The sequence below is a fragment of the Rattus norvegicus genome, chromosome 2 (assembly GCF_021556685.1).
Source record: "Rattus norvegicus strain SHRSP/BbbUtx chromosome 2, alternate assembly SHRSP_T2T, whole genome shotgun sequence".
Classification (NCBI taxonomy): Eukaryota; Metazoa; Chordata; class Mammalia; order Rodentia; family Muridae; genus Rattus; species Rattus norvegicus.
Genome location: NC_141535.1, coordinates 174,246,604 through 174,269,566, shown reverse-complemented (window position 1 = coordinate 174,269,566; position 22,963 = coordinate 174,246,604). Strand labels below are relative to the sequence as shown.

The 22,963-nt window shown below is 48.4% G+C and overlaps 1 protein-coding gene and 1 non-coding gene across 7 annotated transcripts in view; one reads left to right on the top strand and one right to left on the bottom strand.

The window, feature by feature from the left end:
• Kirrel1 (kirre like nephrin family adhesion molecule 1) overlaps positions 1-6,047 on the top strand; it is a 93,296-nt gene extending 87,249 nt beyond the window's left edge. For all 6 annotated transcript variants that reach the window (XM_087624342.1, XM_087624340.1, XM_087624336.1 and 3 more), the window contains 3 exon segments: positions 102-241; positions 801-878; positions 1,092-6,047. In XM_087624342.1, coding sequence (XP_087480468.1) covers positions 102-241; positions 801-878; positions 1,092-1,568 — 695 coding nt within the window. In that variant the 3' untranslated portion in view covers positions 1,569-6,047.
• An 11,839-nt stretch (positions 6,048-17,886) lies between these two features.
• Positions 17,887-18,015, bottom strand: LOC120101301 (small nucleolar RNA SNORA17). The gene has a single exon (XR_015679381.1). It is a non-coding gene; the product is annotated as a small nucleolar RNA SNORA17 (small nucleolar RNA).
• Between the last annotated feature and the right edge of the window lie 4,948 nt (positions 18,016-22,963).

Sequence of the window (22,963 nt, the reverse complement as noted above, 5' to 3'; positions counted from 1 at the left end):
ATCCCCCAACCTTACCCTTCAAGGTCGCGTCAGGGGGTGGGAGTTAGAAATCAACAGTGTAAACTGGTAGAAAGCCCCCCAGCCACATCTCCCTGCCCTAGGTCGAAAGGATGTGACGTTGAGGAAGCTGGACATCAAGGTAGAGACAGTGAATCGGGAGCCACTTACAATGCACTCTGACCGGGAGGATGATACCACCAGCATTTCCACGGCAACTCGGGTCATGAAAGCCATCTACTCGGTGAGGATAGTGCTTCTTTCTTTCTCCGTGCCCTAGGCCCTTCATAGCCCTATGTCTGGCCCCACCAGTTTTTAATAACTTGTTACCTCTTCTTCCTCTGTGAGTTTAACCTGTTCCTGCTACCCCAATTCCTGTGTACCAACCCGCTCACAAACAGACACACCCACGCTTGTATACACATTGGTACCCTCATGCACACTTACTCATATAGACCCTCACATACATATGACTAGCTTCCTCTCCTCCTCTCCCCTCCCCCCTCCAATTCCCTTTGCCTCATCCTTCCCTCACGTAGAAGACAACTGTAGATAGTTTTGGTTCAACCTCCTCATTTCTGAGCTGAGACTGCCCTTCCCAACAGGAGCAGTGTTATGCTCAAGATGTCATATTACACACTAGCAACAAAATTAACGCTAGAAGCCAGGTCTCTGGTGTCCTACCTCTATACGGTGGGAGACAAGCCTGCCCCAACCCTAGAGCCTCCTTTAGCCAGAGGCCTCCGAGCCTCGTAAAGTGGGTAGAAACTGTCTGTCTCTTGACACCCATATCTGTTCTTTAGTCCTTTAAGGATGATGTGGATCTGAAACAGGACCTGCACTGTGACACCATCGAGACCCGGGAAGAGTATGAGATGAAGGTGAGGGAGAGGCCTGGCTCAGAAATGGGAGGGTCTGCAGGGGAGGTGAGGACAGCCAGGGAGGAGTGGTCGGGAGGTCTGCAGAAGGAACAGAAGAGAGAGTGGTACTGGTGAGAAGACATGTGGGGTAGGGTGGACATGGGCAGAAGTCCCATGAGAGCTTATTATCCTGGGAGAAGTTCCCACTCTATGCTCTTCTCTTATTGCCCTCAGGATCCAACCAATGGTTATTACAACGTGCGTGCCCACGAAGATCGCCCATCTTCCAGGGCGGTGCTATATGCTGACTACCGTGCCCCTGGCCCTACTCGTTTTGATGGGCGCCCATCATCCCGCCTCTCCCACTCCAGTGGTTATGCCCAGCTGAATACATACAGCCGAGCCCCCGCCTCTGACTATGGCACAGAGCCGACACCCTCTGGCCCTTCTGCTCCAGGTGGCACCGATACAACCAGCCAGCTGTCCTACGAGAACTATGAGAAGTTCAACTCCCACCCCTTTCCCGGGGCAGCTGGGTATCCTACCTACCGTCTAGGCTACCCCCAGGCCCCACCCTCTGGCCTGGAGAGGACCCCCTATGAAGCCTATGACCCTATTGGCAAGTATGCCACCGCCACTCGGTTCTCCTACACCTCTCAACACTCAGACTACGGCCAGCGATTCCAGCAGCGCATGCAGACTCACGTGTAGAGGCTGGAGTCTGGCTGGGGTATCTCTGCGGGGCAGAGGAGATGGCTTCCCAGCATTCCCTGACATTCAGGGACATTGCTCGTTGCTCCTTTCGTGGACCCAGCCTTTCTCCTCCTGGCCATCACAAATAAGGAGCAGGTCTCCCAGTAACACCCCATCCCAAGGATGGTGCTCTGCGCATGCCCCAGTCTCCCGGGCCAGCCCTTTCCTCTTCTTCAGGAGGATATCTCTTCTGACCTTTGTTCTGCCTGACCCAAGCATGGGGAAAGGAGAGGGGAGGTTGGGGGAGGGGAGGAGAGAGGAGAGGAGCACAGTCTGTCATTTCCTTCTGTCCTGCTTCTCTGAGCTCCCGTAGGTGGTCATGGAGATATGCCGAGGTGGGCAGGCCGCTGGAACGTAGGAGAGCGCACCAGTCCCGGTCTTGATTTCTTGATACCTTGTGTTCATCTTTCCCATCTCAGGGGATTACAGATGAAACAATGAGTTCAAATCCAGCCCTTGGTCAGCTGGGGTCAAAATACCAGTCACTCTGGCTGCTACTGTGGCTCTCTGTCTGAGTGAAGAGGGCTTCAAAAAATCCCCAAGATCACTGATTCCTTTCTTCTCAGCTTTGTGCTGGACCAGCCAAGATGTGTCCTGGATGTGAGCAAGTCGCGGTCAGGACTAAGTCCTGGTTGACAGGCAAGGGTCCACTGTGTAGTGCATGGCAGTTTCCAGGTCCAGCACTAGTGGGAGCCACGCAAGTTTCCTTCTTCTAAACGGTATTGGGCCCCACTTCTTGGTGTTGACTCTTGAGCCTTGGTAGAGCAGAGGCTACTTTTCATGGGGCTGTCTTTCAAAAGCAATAAAACCTCCTTTGGAATGAGAAGTTGTAGGGTTTCCCCGATATACGCAAGTCCCTATGGAAAGGAAAGGGGCGCCCGCCCTCCAGCAGGCTCCTAACACCTCGTATCGCTCTAGCTGAGTCTCTGAGCACTTTGATTCTAGTACATACGATCTGGATGGTGAGACCTGCCTTCTGGTGGATTCTGATAGAGCGCAGCAGTGTCCCGAGCCTCAGGCTCTACTATCCTACCTGGTCTAACTACTCACCGTAGCTAGAAACTGCCTTGCAGATGGCGTGGTAGGGGCTTTATCCAGACAAATTTTGGTTTCGTCTCCTCCTCACCGGCCCCCATCCCACCCAATCAGATTCCTTCTTTCATTTTCAGTGCCTTGAGTGTCAGGTTTGTGATGATGTCCCTGTGTGGGGAGCAGGGACCTTGTGAATCTCAGCTTGTCCCGTGTTAGCATCCAGGGAGACACAAATGAAGAGGATGGAAGGGAAAGGGGGCCGGGAAATGGCTGCCGGAAAATTCTTACCGGCCTAGATGGTGATCCTAGTGCAGAAGAACACACCAGGCACTGAATTCCATAGGCCATGTTGTCTTTCCCACACATTCTGCACACATGAGTGCCCACACATTCCATGCCACGTCTCATCTACCACCTTCTGACCAAAGAGAACCTGTAACTAGTGTTTCAGCCTCACCTTCCCAAGAAACCAACTGCCCAACAGGATTCTTCCATCCACAGTCCCGATGAGGCCTGCCTGACAGGAGGAAGTATTCCCAGAATACTCCTGGCTTCTTCTCATTGGTCACCATTCGTTAGTCATGTTTACTTTAATGAGTTACCTGTTCATCAGGCCCGTTCCATCACTAACCCTCTAGATGGGTCTGTAGGGTGACATTCCCTGCCATCTCCTTTCCGATAAGGACCAGGTAATGTCCAGGAATCAAGGAGAGCCGTTTGCAGCCTGGCTGGCAGGCAGGCAGCTGCTGCGTCCTCTTCTCCAGTGAGTGCGTCCACACAGAGCGGCCCTTCCTGCAGCAGTAACAGACTCATAGCTGTATTCCGGTTCAGAAGACTCTCGCTTTCACGAGAGCTCAGGGAGGCAGTGTAGGTTCTAGTGAGTATGGATTTGTGCAGGTTTTCAGTTTCACTCGCACCCGAAGCCGTGGGCGATCAAACATCCTGTATAGACTTTTGAAGTCTAAATAGAGTGACATTTTAAACAGCAATACTCCCTAAAGTAGTCATCTTGTTTGGGGTTTGGCTTGACTATCTTATTTCTCTCTGATTTAAGTAGTAGGTCCCTCCTATGGAAACCAGAGCATCACTAAGGAAAACTGTGGGAGTCAAGCATCATGCAAGGGACGGGAAGCAGCAACAGACCCCTGCCCCTCACATTCCGCCATCAGAATCAGAGGTGGGCCCTGCTGAGTGACTGGCGTTGCTTGTCATGGGAATTGAAAGTCTCTTAATCACGGGGCTCTTCCGTCTGAAGCTGGAGTCTTCCAGCTTGTTGGGACTTTGAGTCTAGGCACCCTGAGTGTATCGCTCTAGTTGAAGAAATAACGATCCAAGAGTCAAGCGGTCCAGGATTCCGTCCGCAGCCGCCATTTGCTGAGTACCTGATGGTACCTCCTTTTCCTCGCTTCTATCTTCCGGTCTTTGCCTAGAGCTGCTTGTTCTCTGTTGGCTCATCTGAGGGGCAGATTGCCCATCCCTCAGGAACAGTAAGCAGTCGGGGTGAAGGTTGGGGCAGGAGAGTCACTGCCTGCTAGAAGGAGCTTTAACCACCAACCTTTTGATCTTGTCTGTCACCCTAACCCTGAGTGAAATGAAGCTATTGTGTTGCTCTCCTGTTAGATTCAGTAGGCTGCTGTGATCATGGTAGGGCTCAGTTATGGATGCAGACCTGGGGAGACAGTCTTTCACTTCAGTCTTCAGGAACGGTCATCGTGCTAAAGACCACTCTCCTTGTTCACCAAGCAAGGTGAAGCCTACAGTCCCCGCAGTCTTGAACCAGAAGGCAGGAGTGAGCAGTTGACCCCTTCCTGTAGACTGAAAGGGATGGCGTTAGAGGGAAGAAGGGGGTTAGTGGTTCTGACATAAACTGCATATGCAATAACTTCTTGTGGCTATGGATAAACCTGGCCCTTTGTAGAGAGCCTGGCCTGCTTGCTGGATCCTGGTGCCCACCCTACCCCACCACTGCCAAAGTCTAACAGACTATGCATGGAGCGGGAAAGAGAGAGGAAAGCTGGTAGGAATGGGGCAATGCTCAGCTCTCACCAATGTCTGGGTCAAAATGAGGAAGATGAGCTCGACTAACAAGATTCTGGGTGACACAAGGCTTGTCAACCTGTGTCTTGCCCCCTTGTGCTCTGTCAGGAGCCACAGCTCCTGGGCTCCTTAAGGTGGAATTGGGTGACCGGTGAATACTTGGCCCCCTACATAGCAATGTTAGGCAATCGGGATTTATAGAAACTCATGTTAAAGCCAAAGACCGTGTTTGGACATGTAAAGTCTGCTGGCTTAGTCACTGCCTCATCCTGCTGTGTGAGCAGTTCTGTCCCTATGGGTGAATTACATGACATCCCAAGGCCACTGCAGGCTCAAGACACCTGATTTCTCTGCTATTCCATTTCTGTGGAATCTAAGCCCAAGCTCTATCTATACCCATCGAGCCTAGCACTGATGGTAGAACCCTGGGGACACAGACCTCAAGACTCCACTGGCAATGTATTGACTGTTATGAAAGGACTCTAAAGCTGTCACCTAAAACACAACATTCCCTTCTCCCTGTGATTTTTTTCCCCCTCCTCTCCTGAAGACAGTGCATTCTGACCAGCGCTGTCTAACCTTCCTCAGCTTGCTGCTGACACCACCCGTGTGGGGCTGTAGAGAGGGCTGAGGTCTGTGGCTTGTTATATGGATTTGAGAGGAGGGTGCAGCATTTAGCTTTCCTGCATCACTGTGAGGGAGCCGCAGGTTCCTTTCCCAGAGGAAAATAATCGTTGCCCAGAAGACAGAGGCCATACTAGGAAGTCCTGGTGCAAACCTGCTCTCAACGAAAGTAATAATTTTGTATGCACAGAACTCCCTTACCAGTCCTAGTACCACATCTTAGGTTTTTAACGTCCACAACCACTGGCCTTTGTGAACTAGTGGCCGGGATCTTCCGTTGGTTTCAGGAGCAGTCCATCATCCCTGGGAACACCAGGACTGGAGGGAGCAGGGGGTGGCGGGCAGAGGGGAGCATTCAGTTTGCTGACACCATCAAATACATAGGCTTCTTAGCAAAGATGATGCACAAGGCCGTGCTGCCTCCACTTTTAACTGCTGACCCCAGTCCTTCCTGGGGTTCCTATCTCCATCCTGACGCTGGTTGAATCTTCTCTACCAAAATCCTCCTCGTAAACGGATCCATGATGACAACTAAGAGGAAAAGAAGTATTTTTGTTAGGATGAACCATCATAGATTTTTAGCGATGTGTATCTGTGTGTCCTTTACGCCTTTTCCTATTCTGACATTTTTTCCCCTTTTTTTTTAAAAAAAAATATTGTGTACTATATTTTTAGTCTCAAACACACACTATATATTATATATTTAATTTTATATATATATAAATATAAATGTTTTAAAAAGTACCATGTTTTGTGGTTATTTTAATACATGGGCAATTAGTTACTTTAAACGCCTGCTCAGTTTTGGGTACATGGTTCAGTTTTGGGGAGAGTGGGTGGACTTGAAGATTGAGGTTGCAAAAGTTATAGATTTGCACTTCTTCCAGGCCATGCGATAAGCATTTTATTCACCGGTTTGCGAGCACTAGAGAAGTCTGAGGCCAGATCTGACAGCTCTAGGACAAAGCGGGGGCTCAATGCTCAATGCCATGTCTGGCTGTGAAGATGGAGAGACAGGAGCCTCTGCTTCCACAGTCTGAATCCCACAGAGACCGGGGAGTCAGCGGGTATCTGGACTGGCTTGTACGCTAAAATGCTATGGCCCCCGGTTAAAAGCAGTTTCAGGGTTGCTGACCTTGTGAGCTTTTAGTGCAAGTGCAGGAGCCGATGGCACACCGGTGCACACTCATGGGCCAGGGTCGGACTTCACAGTAGTGTTTAAACACTGGCAGAGCGGCTTTCAGATAACGGTTCTGTAAGTCATGAGAGAAACTCAAGGCTTTGTTATCTCCATCGGGTTAATGGCCAAGAAGAGTCAAGACTGTCCCTGGGAGCCTTTTTATATACAGGCAACACAGAACACAGCTAGAAACAGAGTGTGAGAAAAGAAAGAGCAGCTGGGAATAGTGCTCTCTTGGTACAGTTCCTGTCCTGCATGCATCGGGTATGAGGCGCCAGGGTGAGGACGGGGAGCAGGCATAAGCTCTTTGCAAAGGTTATAGATTACATCACAGCAGATTTATCCCAGGGGAGAATGCAGCTGCCACAGGGGTTGGCATTCCACAGCATGTGGCCAAGAAGTGAGGCCCAGTGCAAGGTGACTCTAGAGGCCAGTCAGGTAAGTTGAACCGATACAGACACTGTTTATTTTGGGGGTGGGTGTTTATTTTGTTGTTGTTGTTGTTGATTCATTTATTTTGAAAGAAGCAGCAGCGCCATTGATTGGATCCAGAATCAAAAAGAAGTGGGCAAAATGCGAAGCTGGGCCTACAGAGATGGAGGCCCAAGTGATCAGGCCACATGGTGTTGGGCAGGAAGCTTCCTGTGCTGCGTGTGCTCGAACTCTGCACAGGGCCATCATTACTGTGAAACAAGACTGTATAGCACCTCACCTGGAGTTCCAAAGACCTAAACCTACTGATCCCCAAGAAGGCTATGCAAGCCATACTTATTTCTATGTGTTATGTCCCATCCTGGTTCCAGCCCCTCGTAGATGCCCCTAAGGCTCAAGGACAAACAGTAAGGCATGGCCCTTACCATCAAACCTTATGAGTCGTTAACAGCCACTCCTTCTTTTCAAGGTTTCCAGGCTCAGGACACAAGCTCTTGGCCTAGCTTTAGACAGTGTCTTTCTGCACTTTCCCATCAAAGCGTGAAGTTCTGAGTCCTCCAGGACATTACCTCAAATCATCCTCCCCAGGAATCAGACCGAGCACCTGTTTCCCTCACTCCACCTTTTGACCCAGTCAAATGGAAGTGAGTCCCTTGTCCTGTGTCCCCTGCTATCCCCTAATAGAAGGGTCCCTTACCTTCCCTTTCCCAAAGTTTACACATTTGGAGAGTCCACCTCAAACCGCCCCCCCAAAGTACCTTGCTTAGCTCATTAATCATCTTTTTCCCCACCCTGAGAAGCCTCAGACTGATACACCCTGATTTATCATTTCTGCTTTGATCATAGGATTTGTGTCTGACACATAAACACTTTACTTTTTTGTTGTTTAGATGTTTTGTTGATGTGTTTGTCTCATTTGAGGACAGTCTCATTGGGTATGGTGGCAAACAGCTTTAATACCAGTACTTGGGAATAGAGGCCTGTGGATCTCTGAGTACAAACCAGCCTGGTATACAAAGCTAGTTCTGGGACAGCCAGAGCTACGCAGAGAAACCTTGTCTCAAAAATCAATCAAACAAAACTAAACAAAAACACAAACAAAACAAAACAAAACAAAACAAAACAAAACAAAACAAAAAGACAGGGTCCTGTGGTTCAGCATACCACTGGGGTGTAGGAACTCTGCTTGGGCAGGCTAAACAGGAGATGCTGGCTGTCAGGTGATGGGTTAGGAGGAAGCGCCATGGCTCAGGGGGTGGGAGAATGTAGCCTAGACTAGGGCCTCAGCCTGAATGAGAAATGACACAGGCTGAGACCAAAGCTGGGGCTTCCAAGTTCCTGGTCATCCAGTCACTGCTGGAAACTTCATGGAATCAAGAATGAAGCCCACACCCCACACCCCAGGCCTAAGAGGGGCTGGTGTTGGGGGTTCTCAGACTCCTATACATCCAGATGCTGCTGGAAGTTATGGAGGAGTTGGGAACGGAGGAGGCCCATGGGCTAGGGTCAAATCAACAGTGATTTTCTGGGAGCAGGGAGAGGCTTCTTCAGGAGACAGGCTATGTGACTCTGTAGACAAGGTTTTCTCCATGCTCCTCACTGTGGTTCTTGGTGAAAGAGACAGTCCTTGGTTCTAGACTGTTTATTGATTGTTCATCATGGAAAATGGGTACATACCACCTCCTTAAGGTGAACCAGAGATTAAATATCTTTTTGCAGGAAGGAATGTCTGGGAAGGAAAGCTTATTGACTAAACCCTCAAGTCCCCTCTAGATACCTCATTAGCATAAAAACTCTGTTCTGGGCTTTGAGATCATTGGTCACATCCTTATGTGGAGTGTGGTCATGTTCTGGGCCAAGAATCTGGTAGGGAGCAAAGTGACGCCTAACATCCTAGGATGGGTTCCAGGGTCTCTGAACCCACTCGACCTTACCAAGTTTCCTGGCACAGTCCACTGCCCCACAGGGTCTCCCTATGCCTAGCTGGCCTCTTCCTCGCAAGTGCTGAGATTAAAGGCATATGTCACTGTGTCCCGTAAGCCTTAGCACTTAATAACTGGATAGTAGGTTTAGAGGCAGAGGCAATGCATTACTTTTCCATATGCCTATACGTCTATTTATTTTGACATGCTCTCACTCTACAGTACAAGATGGCCTGGAACCCACTATGCAGAGTAGGATGTCCTGGAACTTGTGGCAGTCCTCCTGACTCTGCCTCCCGAGTGCTGGGATCAGAGGTGAGCGTCTTGTCTGCAATATTTAGCATCACCCAGAACAGTAGAGTTGACCCCTGTGTGCTGGAGGAGTGCAGTGAGAGAGAAGTCAAATCCGTGACATACAGTGCCTAGGGGAATTTAACCAGTGCTCAAGCTGGAGGATTACCAAGAAGAGCTTTGGCTCTGCCAAGGCCAAGCCGAGAAGCCATGGCCAGTAGGTACTGGTGCCCAGCTCTCTTGCTGAGTCTCTGACAGTGCTGACTTGATTACCTTTTGTCAGTATGCTATAAATGGAAATGGTATGTCAATTCCAGACCAAAACATTTCGTTGTTTCAGTTTCTTCCTCCTGTCTTAGGGACAGAAACTCATTAACTACGCTGTTCGAATTTCAAGGGTGAAAACCTGGGTCTCATAGAGACATGAGTAGATTCAGCCTCTCCTACTTATACAACAAGAGATGGATAATGTTAAAGAGGAGATCTAATGGACATGGATCGATTACCCACAAATAAAGGGATCCAGGGACTCCCTCCCAGGTTTACAAAGTAGTAACATGAGGCTTAGGTTAAATAGAGGAAGAACCGGGGTGAACAGGCAAAGAAGTATGCTTGAGAAATGCCGATTAAAGTATGGTCTGGTTGATCATTTTCTCAGTTCTGGTTCGGTAAAGTGGTCCAAAGAAATCCTGATCATCGTCAGTACTTGTCTTAATTAGGATGTCCATTGCTGGGAAGAGGCACCATGACCAAGGCAGCTCTTATAATGGAAAACATTGCATTGCGGCTCCCTTACAGTTTCAGAGGTCTAGTCCATTATCATCATAGCAGGAAGCATGGAAGCTTCCAAGTAGAAGGAGCTGAGTTCTACATCTTGACCTGAAGGCAGCAAAAAGAGACTGACTTCCACAGACGCCAGGAGGAGACTGGATTGCACACTGTGTGGATCCAGAGGGTAGGAGACCCCAAAGCCTGCCCCCACAGTGACATACTTTCTCCAAGTAAGCCACACCTACTCCAGAACCACACCTCCTAGTAGTGCCACTCCTCATGGGCCAACCATTCAAACACATGAGCCTACGGGGGCCAAAACGATTCAGACCACCACAGCACTTGAAAGGATCAATCAGATTCCCAGGAGATGACTGCGTCCTAGTCATCCTCGTCTGATGGGGCTTGGGCGATCTCTGCTGTGCAAATGTCTGCTGTGAATTCAGAGCAACTGGTACTTTAAGGTGATTTGTCTCTGGTCTTTGAAGGATAAGACAAACTTGATAGGCATTCTTTGAATGATTGGCACACATGTGCGTAGAGTTAAACAGGTGATCAAAAGTAAAGGGCAACGGCAGACACAAGGAAGGCAGAAGTCCTGTGTCTAGTGATCTTGTGAGGCTAAATTAGGAGTCAGTGTTTCTTAAGGCAAAGAGCTTCTTAGTATCCATTCACGGTTCCAGGTGCTGAGCGTTGCAGGGGTCTCTCCTGGGCCCCTGAGGGATTGTGCAAAGCAGAGTCCCTTTGTCAATTCATGAAAAACATGGGTGTTGAGGGAGAAATTAATCTTCATTTTTTTACTATGATATTGAATTGGGAGTTGTCTGGAAGTCAAATCAAGGGCCTTGTGTGTGCTGAACAGGGCTCTACCCCTGCATGCCCCCAGCTCCCAGGAGCCTGGTGCTTTGTGGTTACCCGTTGCTGTAAGCCAGCGTATGCTATCTTCATTAACACAGTGTTAAAATCCTGCCTTTCACGGCTTGTTTTCTTCAGGAAAATTACACCTCCACATCTCTCTCTTCTCCTCTGTGAAATAGAAATAGATTGCTTATAGTCTCCATTCTATCGAACCTGCCTAGTTTTAGAATCTGAAACCTTAGTTCATGCTGTCTTTTCTGAGAAGAGAGAGGGGTAGTAGACATCTCTGCCCATCTCTATCCTTTGTTCCTATCTTAGACATGGGGGAGGGGATGTCAGCAATTGCCCTGGGGGGTCAGAAAGAAGTATCAACTCCAGAATGAGGTCTAGGTTAAAAGCCAAGCAGTGCTGGGTGTAACTGGGTGATACATGACAGGTGAGTCCCACGCTTTATTGAGCTACCTTGCCTTTGTCCCTAAACTTCTTTGAGCCCTCCATGGAATGAGATATACAAAAGCCTTTTGTAAGTTTCGGGATGCTGTCCAAATGTGAGTTGTCTGGGACTGGTAACACTGTAGCATTCCACACCGGTAACATCATCCCATACCGCACGCCCCACGGCCTGGTGCAAATGCTCTTCTAGCCATGACCTGACAGTAGAAAGTGCTTGTTCAGCTGGGCTTAATAGGTCCTAGCTTGCCAGGCCCCAGGGTTCTAAATCCAAAGGATCAGTTCTTTGGAAAAAAGAAAAAAAAAAAAAAGCACCTAGGGGAAGAGAAAGAAAAATCAGTTCATTAGCGCTCACTTTCCTGTTTCCTTTATGTGTTGTAATTATCCGCACACAGGCAACCTCCTGGGGAGAATAGAACCTGCAGCAGCCGGAACTGGACTAGGAGCTTTGTCTTGTCTTCCTCTGCACAAACGCCTACTCTCCCGTGCTCTCCCTGCAGGCTCCTCCTGGGCACAATTCATATTTTGAGACCCAGATCAATATTCCCTTCTCCCAAAAGACACATTGGCTAAGGCACCTTTTTAAACAGTGTCCTGTCAACATTTCTAGCAGAGGCTGGCTCCTTGGAATTACACAAGACTGGGGCTGAGGGACACCCCAAACCCGGCTCTCCTCAGAATGGCTACAATTCATTCCCTCACCAAAATGAATACTTAACATCGTGACACAGAACCTCAAAGTCTGTAGGCAGCTCTGGGCTGTCTGACCCAATTAGGCAAAAGCATTCGTTTCAGCTCAGAGAAGACACATGGGGCTCTGCATCAAGCCCATCAAGGGACACAGCGTGGCTTTGTATAGAGTATGGAATCTTTATACAAAGTCTCCCAGTCCCTGTGCCTTTGGGGAAATCCTTTGGCCTTTCCTTCTCGGTCTTGGTTTCTTCATTGATAAAACTATTCTTCCATCCATGCTACAAATGCTGATTGACCATTCGCCATGTACTTAGTCTCAATATCCATCCCTCAGGATGATACCAAGAACAAAATGCAGGCCCTCTCTCATAACCATAATTGAATTAGGGGGAAGAGACAATAAATAGGTTGACCACCAGAGAAGGAAGTGCTGAGGACACAGAGATAAAAAGCTGTAAACACAGAGGGTAGACAGGAGAGTGGGCTGTTGATGCTGCTTGATCAGGGAGGGGCTGTTGTAAGGTCGATTACAAGTGAGGTAAGCCGGGCATTTATCTAGAGAAAAGACAATTCCAGACAAAGGCAGTGGCAGCCGTGAAGAGCCTGAGGCAAGACTGGGTACCTAAGACCCAGTGAGGAGCATCGAGGAAAAGTGGTGAGCTATCCTGGTAGAGAAAGATAGAATAAATTGTTATGGCGGTTGGAGTCCAGTTTGGACATTTCCGAACTCTCGATATCTTGTTGAAAGTAAAATAAAGGTAAAGATCACAAAATAATAGGGAAACTCTATCCAAAGCGAAGAAGTGATGAAAATCAGAAAAGAGAAACTCAAAACTGGCAGTGAGACACATGAGTGAAGGAACGGAAGGGCCCTGACAATTGTTGGGGGTCCCCCCCTGGGGGGTTCAAGAGAAGGAGTTTGGTTGCTATGGGTGTGGTCTGGGTGGATCTCTAGTTTGACTGACAGGTTTGGATTACATGAGACTTTCCTTACCGTGCATGTCCCTTCCCATAATGCAGCAGATTTTAATCATTTGCATATCCAATTATTGCCTTATTGTGCACACACTCAAAGCAGGTTCATGCCAGATCAACTGCTCCAGTTTTTTACCCAGCTATAACTATTCTATGACTGGATGGAATCTAAGTTTGGGGGTCATTAAGAGGAGGAGCCCCTGGTTCTAGGCTATTCCTTATGCTTATCTGACTCAAAATGACTGTTTTTATAGGTCGAAAGTAACTGTTCACTTTTGTGATTTTATGTGATTTAACCCAGTATGTACAGTCTGTTGGTGGTAGTGATTGTCCTTGGTTACCTGGTTATTGCCACCTTAAAAAAGGGGAGGAAGGGTGTCTTAATCAGGGTTTCTATTCCTGCACACACATCAGGACCAAAAACCAAGTTTGGGAGGAAAGGATTTATTCAACTTACACTTCCACATTGCTGTTCATCACCAAAAGAACCAAAAGAGGTCAGGACTGGAACTCAAGCAGGTCAGGAAGCAGGAGCTGATACAGAGGCCATGGAGGGATGTTACTTACTGGCTTGCTTCCCCTGGCTTGCTCAGCTTGCTCTCTTATAGAACCCAAGACCACCAGCCCAGGGACAGCACCACCCACAATGGACTGGGCCCTCCCCCCTTGATCACTAATTGAGAAAATGCCTTACAGCTGGGTCTCATGGAGGCATTTCCTCACAGAAGGCTCCTTTCTCTGTGATGACTCCAGTTTGTGTCAAGTTGACACGCAAAACCAGCCAGTACAGAGGGTTTCTCATTATATTGGCAAGATCAATTGGAAGATATTTCCTCTTTCTACTGAGCTTGGATCTGCTTGCTTCCAGTTTTTACCCAGCGGCTGTAGTTTTGACTTCTAAGCCAGGCAGACTCTCCGCCTTTCTTCTCCATCGGATTCTCCATACCGTCGTCTGGCTCTTAGCAGAGACAGACGGTCTACTCACCACAGTGATTCTGACTGCCATCTTTTCCACAGAACTAAGAGATGACCACAGATTCTCAGACAAAAGTCTTTAGAAGATGAGCATGAAGACATCCCACAGGTAGTGCTTGGCTACGGCCTTGCCAGCCATTATGACCTGGGCTCTTTGCAGTGTGTCCAGATGCCTCATGTATTACTATGTGAGCCAATCTGGCATTTTAAAAAACTAGCCTCCAAGTATCACAATGCCCAGACCCTGTCTGCTATCAGAATACAGATCCATATGTGCTCTGGTTTGAGAAAACGGGCATGGGTTCTGGCATAAATGCCTTTTACTAGCCATGTGACCTTGAACAAGCTACTGAAACTGTCTGAGTCTCAGGAGTTTCTTGCTTTCTGTGACATTCCCTGAGACTACTTGAGGGTTGATGATTAAGAAGAGACCTATGAAAAGGATAAATCTAGATTCGTTTAGTCAGCTGACTGTTTAGTCCCTTTCATATATGCAATTAGATATATGCAAATCTTGCGCTTCGGAAGGCAGACCCTCAAGTAACTCCTCCTGTTCTCCATTCTTTATGCCCCATGGGACAGCTAGGAAAACATTCGAGCACAGGGCCACTGGTTGGCTATGTAGGTCTAGTGCCAGGATCCGGATAACATTCGTGCTGATGCGTTCTTGGGCCAAGGAAACACCATTGTATCTGGAGTCTATTATCCTGGTGTCTTTTAGGGATGTCAGAATAGTGGCAATAAAAAGCATATATTCAGGAGTCTACAAGTTGAAACTTAGAACACATGACACTTGGGGCAATAGAGCGGCATGAGTGAACTCAGAGCCTCAGTATGCTAAGCACACGCTGTAGCTACACTCCAGCTGATGACATGAGTGGTGTCTCTGCAGTATTCGCTGCAGATCAGAGCTAGAACAAGCACGTAGATCCTTGACTGAGGGGCTTCTCTCCATGCTGTGCTCCTCTTGTGAGATGCGACACCCAGGAAGCACGGGCTCTCAGTCTTCAAGATCATTGTAGAAAAGGGAGACACATGAAAGTCATCCTTATTTAAAGACTAGCTCTAACACTTGGGAGGCAGGGGCAGGAACTGGAAAGGAAACTCTGAGTTCGAGACCAGCCTGGGCTACATAGTGAGATCCTGTCTCAAAAACAAAAAAGACTCTTAGGACGTATTTGTTCACAGAGGCCCCATTCCACATTAAGTTCTCCTCTTCCACCACCTCAGTAGCCACTCCCCTGCCTCTACAATTACCATTATCATGCTCTCTGTGCAAAAATACAGCTACCATCCTAAAGAGAGTAAAAGTCATTAATTCTGGAGCCAAATTCAAGTGATCACATCCGGGGAAACACCAGGTTCTGTGTTGCCACGTGAGAGCAACTCATGGATTTGTATTAAGGGAATAAAGGAAACCACAGATCAAGGAAAGGATGCAGTTACCACAAGGGGAAATCTCTCCTATGGCCTCAATTGCTGTCTGATGACAGTCTTAGCTTTGGGGTTGGTGGAAACTAATGGTCTGTTAAATCAATAGATCCCTAAAGAGGTGTCAGAGCCTACACAGAGGTGGGCGAGGTACTGATGCACAGAGGGCTGAAATGGGCCCAAGACAAGATAATTAGGCTTTGGATCTGCACCATCCCAACCTTTCCACATCGCTCAAGTTCTATCAGTCAATCAGTCTTTCCAGACACAGAGCCCTTCTAGGAATTCTTGTTCACAGTGATTATTACACCCTGTGTGTTGTATCAAAGGGTTGACAGTTTGAAGCAGGAACTGTAACATGAAAAAAAAGCCCTTAAAAGAAAACACAAAATTCTTCCAAAAGTTGATGGCATCTAGAAAATACTTCCTCTCTACCCTTCGAAGCCTAGTTTCTTAGACAGCATTGTCTTTATTTCCCATTCACCCAACATTGTGCTCTGCCATCAGTTCCTGTGAGCCTACCAAACAGATTGTGTGGCAGTTTTAAGACTTAATAGTGACTTTTCCGTTAGCACTTCTGTTGTATGATCTTTTTTTTTTAAAAAAAAAAACTTAACAACTTTTATATAAACATTAAAATGAATTCATGTCAAATTACATTTAATCACCAACAACTGAGGGCTATTTACAGTAAGATATCTCAACCGATTCAAAGAAAAATTCAAGCTTATCACATTTATATAGGAATTCCAAAGTGAATAAATTTACCAATAGAAAACCGAGTTTATCCACAAGAGACTTAACCCATTGCTTTCTGCTAGATGTGATTAATTCACATTTCGGCGAGAAAGAATCATCATATTTCAGGGTTTTTGTTTTGTTTTGGTCTGTTTTACAGAGTTCTATGTCAGCGTCAGACAACGCAGAAGGTAAGATCGGATGCTCAATGACTTCTTCTTGCTCTTTCAAATGCCTTCTCTGACCATTTCCTTCGACTTGCCTGCAGCTTCCGGTACTTCAGAACACTCCTCTTTTGCTCCGTTGACCCCTCAGAGAGTCCCCCACCTCTGGCCAGTTCTTCTTCGCAAAGACGGATTAAAAAAAAACTTGTTTATTGGCTCAGGGTGAATTTCAGTTGTGCACCGCAATCCCACTCATCTCTCTCTCCTGAGTGTTGCAGCCAATGAGGGGCGTGGCCAGTTCTCCCACTCTCATGGCCAGCTCCCCTGCTCAATGCTGGTTGGCAAGGGCAAAAGGGAGGTGAGGGATCACTCCCTCACCTACACCACCACACGGCAGACAAGAGGTAGGGCCAGCTCTCCCGCGCTCATGCACTCAGGATCAGCTCACTTGCAACTCCATATCCAGGGCCAGCTCTACTATACTACTCAGGTGAGGTGCTGGGCTTGCTCTCCCAGTTGCTGCAGCAGGTAAGGGGCAAGGGCCAGCTCTCCTGTCTGAGACCTCGGGACCAGCTCTCCTAGTGGCGAGGGTGGGGGTATCTCTCCATCGCCCACGACACCTCATGGCAGACAAGTGATAGGGTTAGTTCTCCCATGCTTGCACCCTCAGGGCAACAGCTCTACTGTGCTACCCTGGTGGGGTGCAGGGCCCACTCTCCTGAATGCCACAGCTGGTGAGGGGCAGGGCCAGTTCTCCTGCTCTCATGACCCCAGGGTCAGGTCTTCCGTTTGTCACAGGTGGTGAGGGGTGAGCAGGGAGGAGCTTATCTCTCTCTCTTCCATGCCACCCAACAGGAGATAAGTAGTAAGGCCAGCTCTCCCACACGTGTACCCTCAAGCCAGCTCACCCGCAACTCCCACAATGTTCAGGCCCGCTCTCCCATGTACTGTAGCTGACTAGAGGTAGGGTCAGCTTCCTTGTTCTCATGCCCTCAGGGCCTGATCTCTCTGGATGCCCAAATGATGAGTGGGGCCATTGACATGTCCCTGAGCTGCAGTCCAAACCTGGGACATCTGTGTGGTCTTTGGGGGTAACGGACCACTGCTGCTTCTGCAGGGTCACAGACCCAGACATGGCCCCCAGTGGCAGCACAGATCAGGACCTCACTATGGTCCCAGGTGGCATCACTGGCTACCCACATTAGGCTGTTCTTCCCTACCTCCCAGTCTCCAGTTCTGCCTGTCTTCGTTGTGCCCACATCCTTCTGTTTCTCCTTCTCTTCCATTTTTTCACAGCTTACTTGCTCTTCTTAGCGGCACCTAGAGTCCCTGAGTGTCTGGGGTTGTCTCAAGAGTGTCCTCAGGAGTGCTAAGGCCCACCCGTGTATTATGGCACCAGACAGGGTTCGTTTTAGACAAGGTCTGCCTCCACAAGCCTGCAGAGCCCCAGACTGGTGGTCATCTTAGTCTAGCTCCCAGTCTAGGCCTCACGGCACCAGTTTGGTAGTTATCTCAGCCAGCCTGCCCTAGTGGCCCCTTGCAAGAGTCATCTGTCTCTGGCTTGCTCTTGCCTGGGGCCCCGGGTTCCAGGTGGGATTCTTCTAGCCTCTGACTTGCTCCTGTCCTCAGAACCTGTCCAGTCCTGCTTGGTGCCAGACTGGTGGTCATCTTGGACTCGTTTTTTTTTTTTTCCCTCCCTAGGGAATGTTAGCTACCAATCACTCAGATGTTCATTGGTCAGAACACTAAGGGCACTCTTATTTTCTCCTCTCTGCCACCTACTGACACACATGTGGCACGGCAGCCACACCTGCCATTTCTCTAGGGGCAGGGACATCCAGGATGGACTCTTTTTGCCCTTCTCTCTCCTTCAGTGTAGACGTTCTGCAGGTTTGGTGCTGGGCTCGCTCTCACTGTTCCCACTCATTTGAGGGCCATCTCATCCTCTTTCATTGTCACACCACCGAGTCTGCAAGGGTGATCCCAAAACCTCCACCTCTATTGTGGCTTCTTTACGGGCCACGCATCCTCAATTACTTCCTTCTGTACAGAACCTCAGAAATGATTGCCTATACCCCAAAACCTGTCTAACTCTGCTCTTTGATGCGAACTCTCGGAAGCCAGACCTCCCTGCCCCCACCCTTGTGTGTTCTACATGGCTCCTTGCACTTCTCTGAGCATCTTTCCTGCATTCAGCTTGACCCTGTCCACTCCTCTCCTGACAGTGCTCCTGGAAGAATCCTCCAAAATCAAGTCCCGTGTGACGCTTATTCCTGAGCTTGCTGTGCTCCCTGTCTGGGTTGGGATAAAATTAAGCGCAGTAGTTGGATGACTGAGTTCCTCCATGAACTGAATTCCTTTGCTGCAGACTCATCATCATTGGTTGAGCCTCTTCCTGGGTTTTAGAACAACATGGATCTTCCTGTTACATGACGCATGCTAACGCCTACTTTTCTGAGCTATTTGGGAGAACGGATGTTGTCTCCTTGAAAGACATTTGTCCGTTCACCTCTGTCTTTCTCAAAACTCACAGACACTTAGGAATGCCTGAACTGGACTTTGCTTCACCTTTAACCGACCTGGCGGGAGTAAAGATAGTCTAAAAAGAGACTCAGATCTCCATTCCACTATCAGACGAATAAAACAATGCACGGCAAGCAATTTCAAACTTCCATGAGGTAGGCTAGAAGATGGAGCAGGCAACTTGTCTGACAGGAAAGGATTTGACACGATCCTGACAACTCGTGAGACCCGTTTGCAGGAGACAATGGAGCCAAGATGGTGACGGTGGTCAGATCTACACCTTACCAGGATGGCCCAGCCACGTGCTACTCTCACTTTCTATTTAAACCCATTTGCCCTGTCAGTCACCTTGATGGACTTGAGGGGAACTGACCTAGATCCCATGTTCTTCTTCCTGTTATTGGACTTGGGGTTACGGGTGCAACCTGTGTGCAATCAGCCATCTGTAATAAGCCGATGAAAAGGGCCAGCTAGAGATAAAGCAGAAGACATTCATATTCCGTGTGGCCCCACTGGGGGATGGAGGATGAAGGGATCCAGGGAAACCCATTTCCAGGGTCCTGACATGAGACTGAAGCTTAAATAGAAGGTCAAGAATATGTACATCTAAGAAATCCCACCTGCCCTTGACCCAATATTTGTAGTGAGCCATATTGGATTTGGGCCTGGCTGCTTTGTAACTGCATGGCCACAGTTAAGAAGTCATGGGATTGTTGGACAGAGGCCTCTCCCATGTATTTACAGCACAGGAAGAAAAGACCAAGTAGTAAACACCCGATATCTCCACTGCTGACCTCCGCTGAGCCCGGCTGATGCATGTGGAACCGACACACCTGGACCACACCTGGGTGGTGGTCAACTTACTTCTGCCTTTTGCTTCCTCAGCCTTTATCCTGGAGATTTAGGCTGGTCTTCTCGGATTTCTCCCTAATTAATTCAGGTCTCATAGTAGTCAGTCTTTTGTTACCGAAGTCACGAAGTCACGAGCCAGGTAGTCACGAGCCAGGGTTTCCCACGAGCCAGGTAGTCACGAGCCAGGGTTTCCCACTGTGCTTCCCAGTTATTTTCTACCTGGAGACTTGGGTATATAAGTGGTGAATAAAGCTACAGGAGTCTCTCACTCTCTCTTCTGCTCTTCCTCTCCTTCTTTCTCCTTTCTCTCTCTCTCCCTCCCCCCCCTTTCTCTTCCTTTCTTCCTCTCCTGGCTTGACACGATAACCTGTGTGTGTGTGTGTGTGTGTGTGTGTGTGTGTGTGTGTGTGTGTGTGTGTGTTTCTTTCATCCCGAAGGCTTTCGCCCGATTCTCAGTACCGTGTCGGTGCTGGCACCAACAAATATTGTCTGGGCTTCTGTCTTATCCTCTAAGGAAGTCTGACCAGTTGTTAGAACTATGTGAAATCTCTATCAAGTTTTTCCTCTTAATGGTTCTTTTTTCCTTCTTCCATCCTGAGTGAGATTCCTGGTAAAATTCCCGTTTCTTTGAAGTTCATTATTTCAACAGTCTGATATGAAGATCAAGAGACACTGTGTTTCTTTAAAATATCCTCATTTCTGACAGACCTTTTACATTTCCAGTGTGGTCTTATCACCCAAATGTTTCCCTGGACATGATGCCATACTTTTGTAGAGAGAGAAACAGGAGGATCAAAGTTCAAGGCTGTCCTTGTCTACTCAGCAAATCTGAGGCCAGCCTGGGCTTCTTGAGGCCCTGGGTCAAAAAACAGCCAACAAACCAACAGAAGGAAGCACCAGGCAGGCAAAGCGGTTACGGCGAAGTCGCAGCAAAGCAGGGACGTCTCTGCTGTAGACCTCAGTGCCTGGTGACATCTTCGGCCTTTGGATTGGTGAAAGCCAGTGGTCTGGGAAGGTCAGCAAGGGTTTACCTAACAGTCATCAGATAGGAACTATTAAGAGGGCTAAAATTAGCCCAAGATAATTTGGCTCTTGACCTATAACATCCCAGCTCTCCATAACCACAGCATCAGTCAGTGATCCTTGGAGAGGCTTTTAAAAAGTTTTTTTTATTATATTTATTAATTTCATTTTATGTGTGAGTATTTTGTCTGCCCACGTGTCTGAGCACCACATGCATGTTTGGTGCCCAGGGATGTTAGAAGAGAACATCAGATCCCCACCGGAACTGGAGTTAGGAATGCTTGTAGACCACTACGTAGGTGCTGGGAGTCAAACCCAGGACCTCTTCCATAGCAACTAGTGTTCTTAACTGCTGAGTCATCTTCCTAGTCCTGGAGAGGCCATTCCCCGCCCCAGAATGTCAGTTCATTTAGCATACTGGAGACCACAGCTTACTTGCATGGGTTTCCCTTTCAGGCTGGGGGTTCGTGAAGGCAAGGCTGCAGCTCCACACACATCCCTGTTGGCCTCTTCTGTGTCCTCTTTTTGCACAGGATGCTTAATTTCTTTTTCTCAGCCCTATAAGACATCTTAGGAAAGAACAGTAATTACAAGGAGGGAATATCGTTAGACGCTGTGCTGGGTTTGGGAGATACAGATAGTAGAAAGTCATGGTTTCTCTCGTGTAGGAATGTGTGGCTCAAAAACTAGAGCAATATTCCTATATGCTATCACACAGAAGACGTCAGCACTGAGCACCAGGCCTCAGAATGGGCCATTGGCTTAGCTGGAAGCAAGAGCCATTACTTCCAGTAAGATTTGGGGTAGGAGCAGCTGGGTATGGTCAGTCAGCTGGTGGTGAAGTCCTTTCATCCCAGCACTCAGGAAGCAGAGGCAGGCAGGTCTCTGGCTTTAAGGCCAGCCTGGACAGCCAGGGGTACACAGAGAAACCCTGTCATAAAGAAAACAAAAGATTTAGAGGAAGAGATTCAAAGGAAGGAGGTTGCCTCCTTCTGGAAAGGGACCTGGAAAATGGAAGGAACAATAGCTTTTTCACACCAGAAGAACAAAAACAAACAAACAAACAACCCCAGGGGCTAAGAGACCATGTAGAGGCAGCCAAGAGAACTGTGTGGTTTCCATGGAAAAGAAACTAGCTCCCATGTGCGGTGCAGACTGGATGAAGATGGGGATGTAGAGAGATAACAGAAATTAAATTTAACGTGCTACTCCAGTCACCTGGCATATTGCAATGCTCTGCAAGAGTTGGGTAGAGGAGCACAGATATCCTTGCATGCCTGGTATACTATGCAAGAAGCAGGAAGTTTTCCTTCTGCCTGGAGAATCCATCTTGGAGACAATCATTACCTCCTGTCATGGCTTCTACTGGAGTGCAGCATGGCGGGCTGGAGCCCAGCTGGTGCCAGACCTCAACGAGTGCTGCTTGCTTCTTGCTTGGCCTCACTCCTGTGCTTGAAGTCTCTCATCCTCTGTGTCTTATTGCTCCTAGCCTTGCCCCTGCCTCTCTGCCATCTCTGTAGCTCTGTCCCTTCCATAAGTTCTGATCCCCTCCCCACCATGCTTTGCTTCTTAAGTTGTAGTGCCATATTGGATTTGGGCCTGGCTGCTTTGTAACTGCATGGCCACAGTTAAGAAGTCATGGGATTGTTGGACAGAGGCCTCTCCCATGTATTTACGGCACAGGAAGAAAAGACCAAGTAGTAAACACCCGATATCTTCACTGCATGACCTCTGCTGAGCCCAGCTGATGCATGTGGAACTGACACACCTGGACCACACCTGGGTGGTGGTCAATTTACTTCTGCCTTTTACTTCCTCAGCCTTTATCCTTGAGATTTAGGCTGGTCTTCTGGGATTTCTCCCTAATTAATTCAGGTCTCGTAGTTGGTCTTTTGTTACCGAAGTCACGAGCCAGGTAGTCATGAGCCAGGGTTTCCCACTGTGCTTCCCAGTTATTTTCTACCTGGAGACTTGGGTATATAAGTGGTGAATAAAGCTACAGGAGACTCTCACTATTCCTCTCACTCTCACTATCTCTCTCACTCTCACTCTTCCTTCCCAGCTTCCCCTCTCTCTCTCTCTCTCTCTCTCTCTCTCTCTCTCTCTCTCTCTTCCTCTCTCTCTCTTCCTCTCTTCCTCTCTTCCTCTCTTCCTCTCCTGGCTTGACACGATAACCTGTGTGTGTGTATGTGTGTTTCTTTCATCCCGTAGGCTTTCGCCCGATTCTCGGTACCAGGTCGGTGCTGGCGCCGACAAATGGAGGTCCCACCGAGATCGGAGAAGAAAGGGGGTACCACCTACGGGACGTCCCTGGAGCCCGGCCGGCATAGGAGGAGAAGGGACGGATTGGACGTAAGATGGGTCAGGAAAGGCCTGGATGAT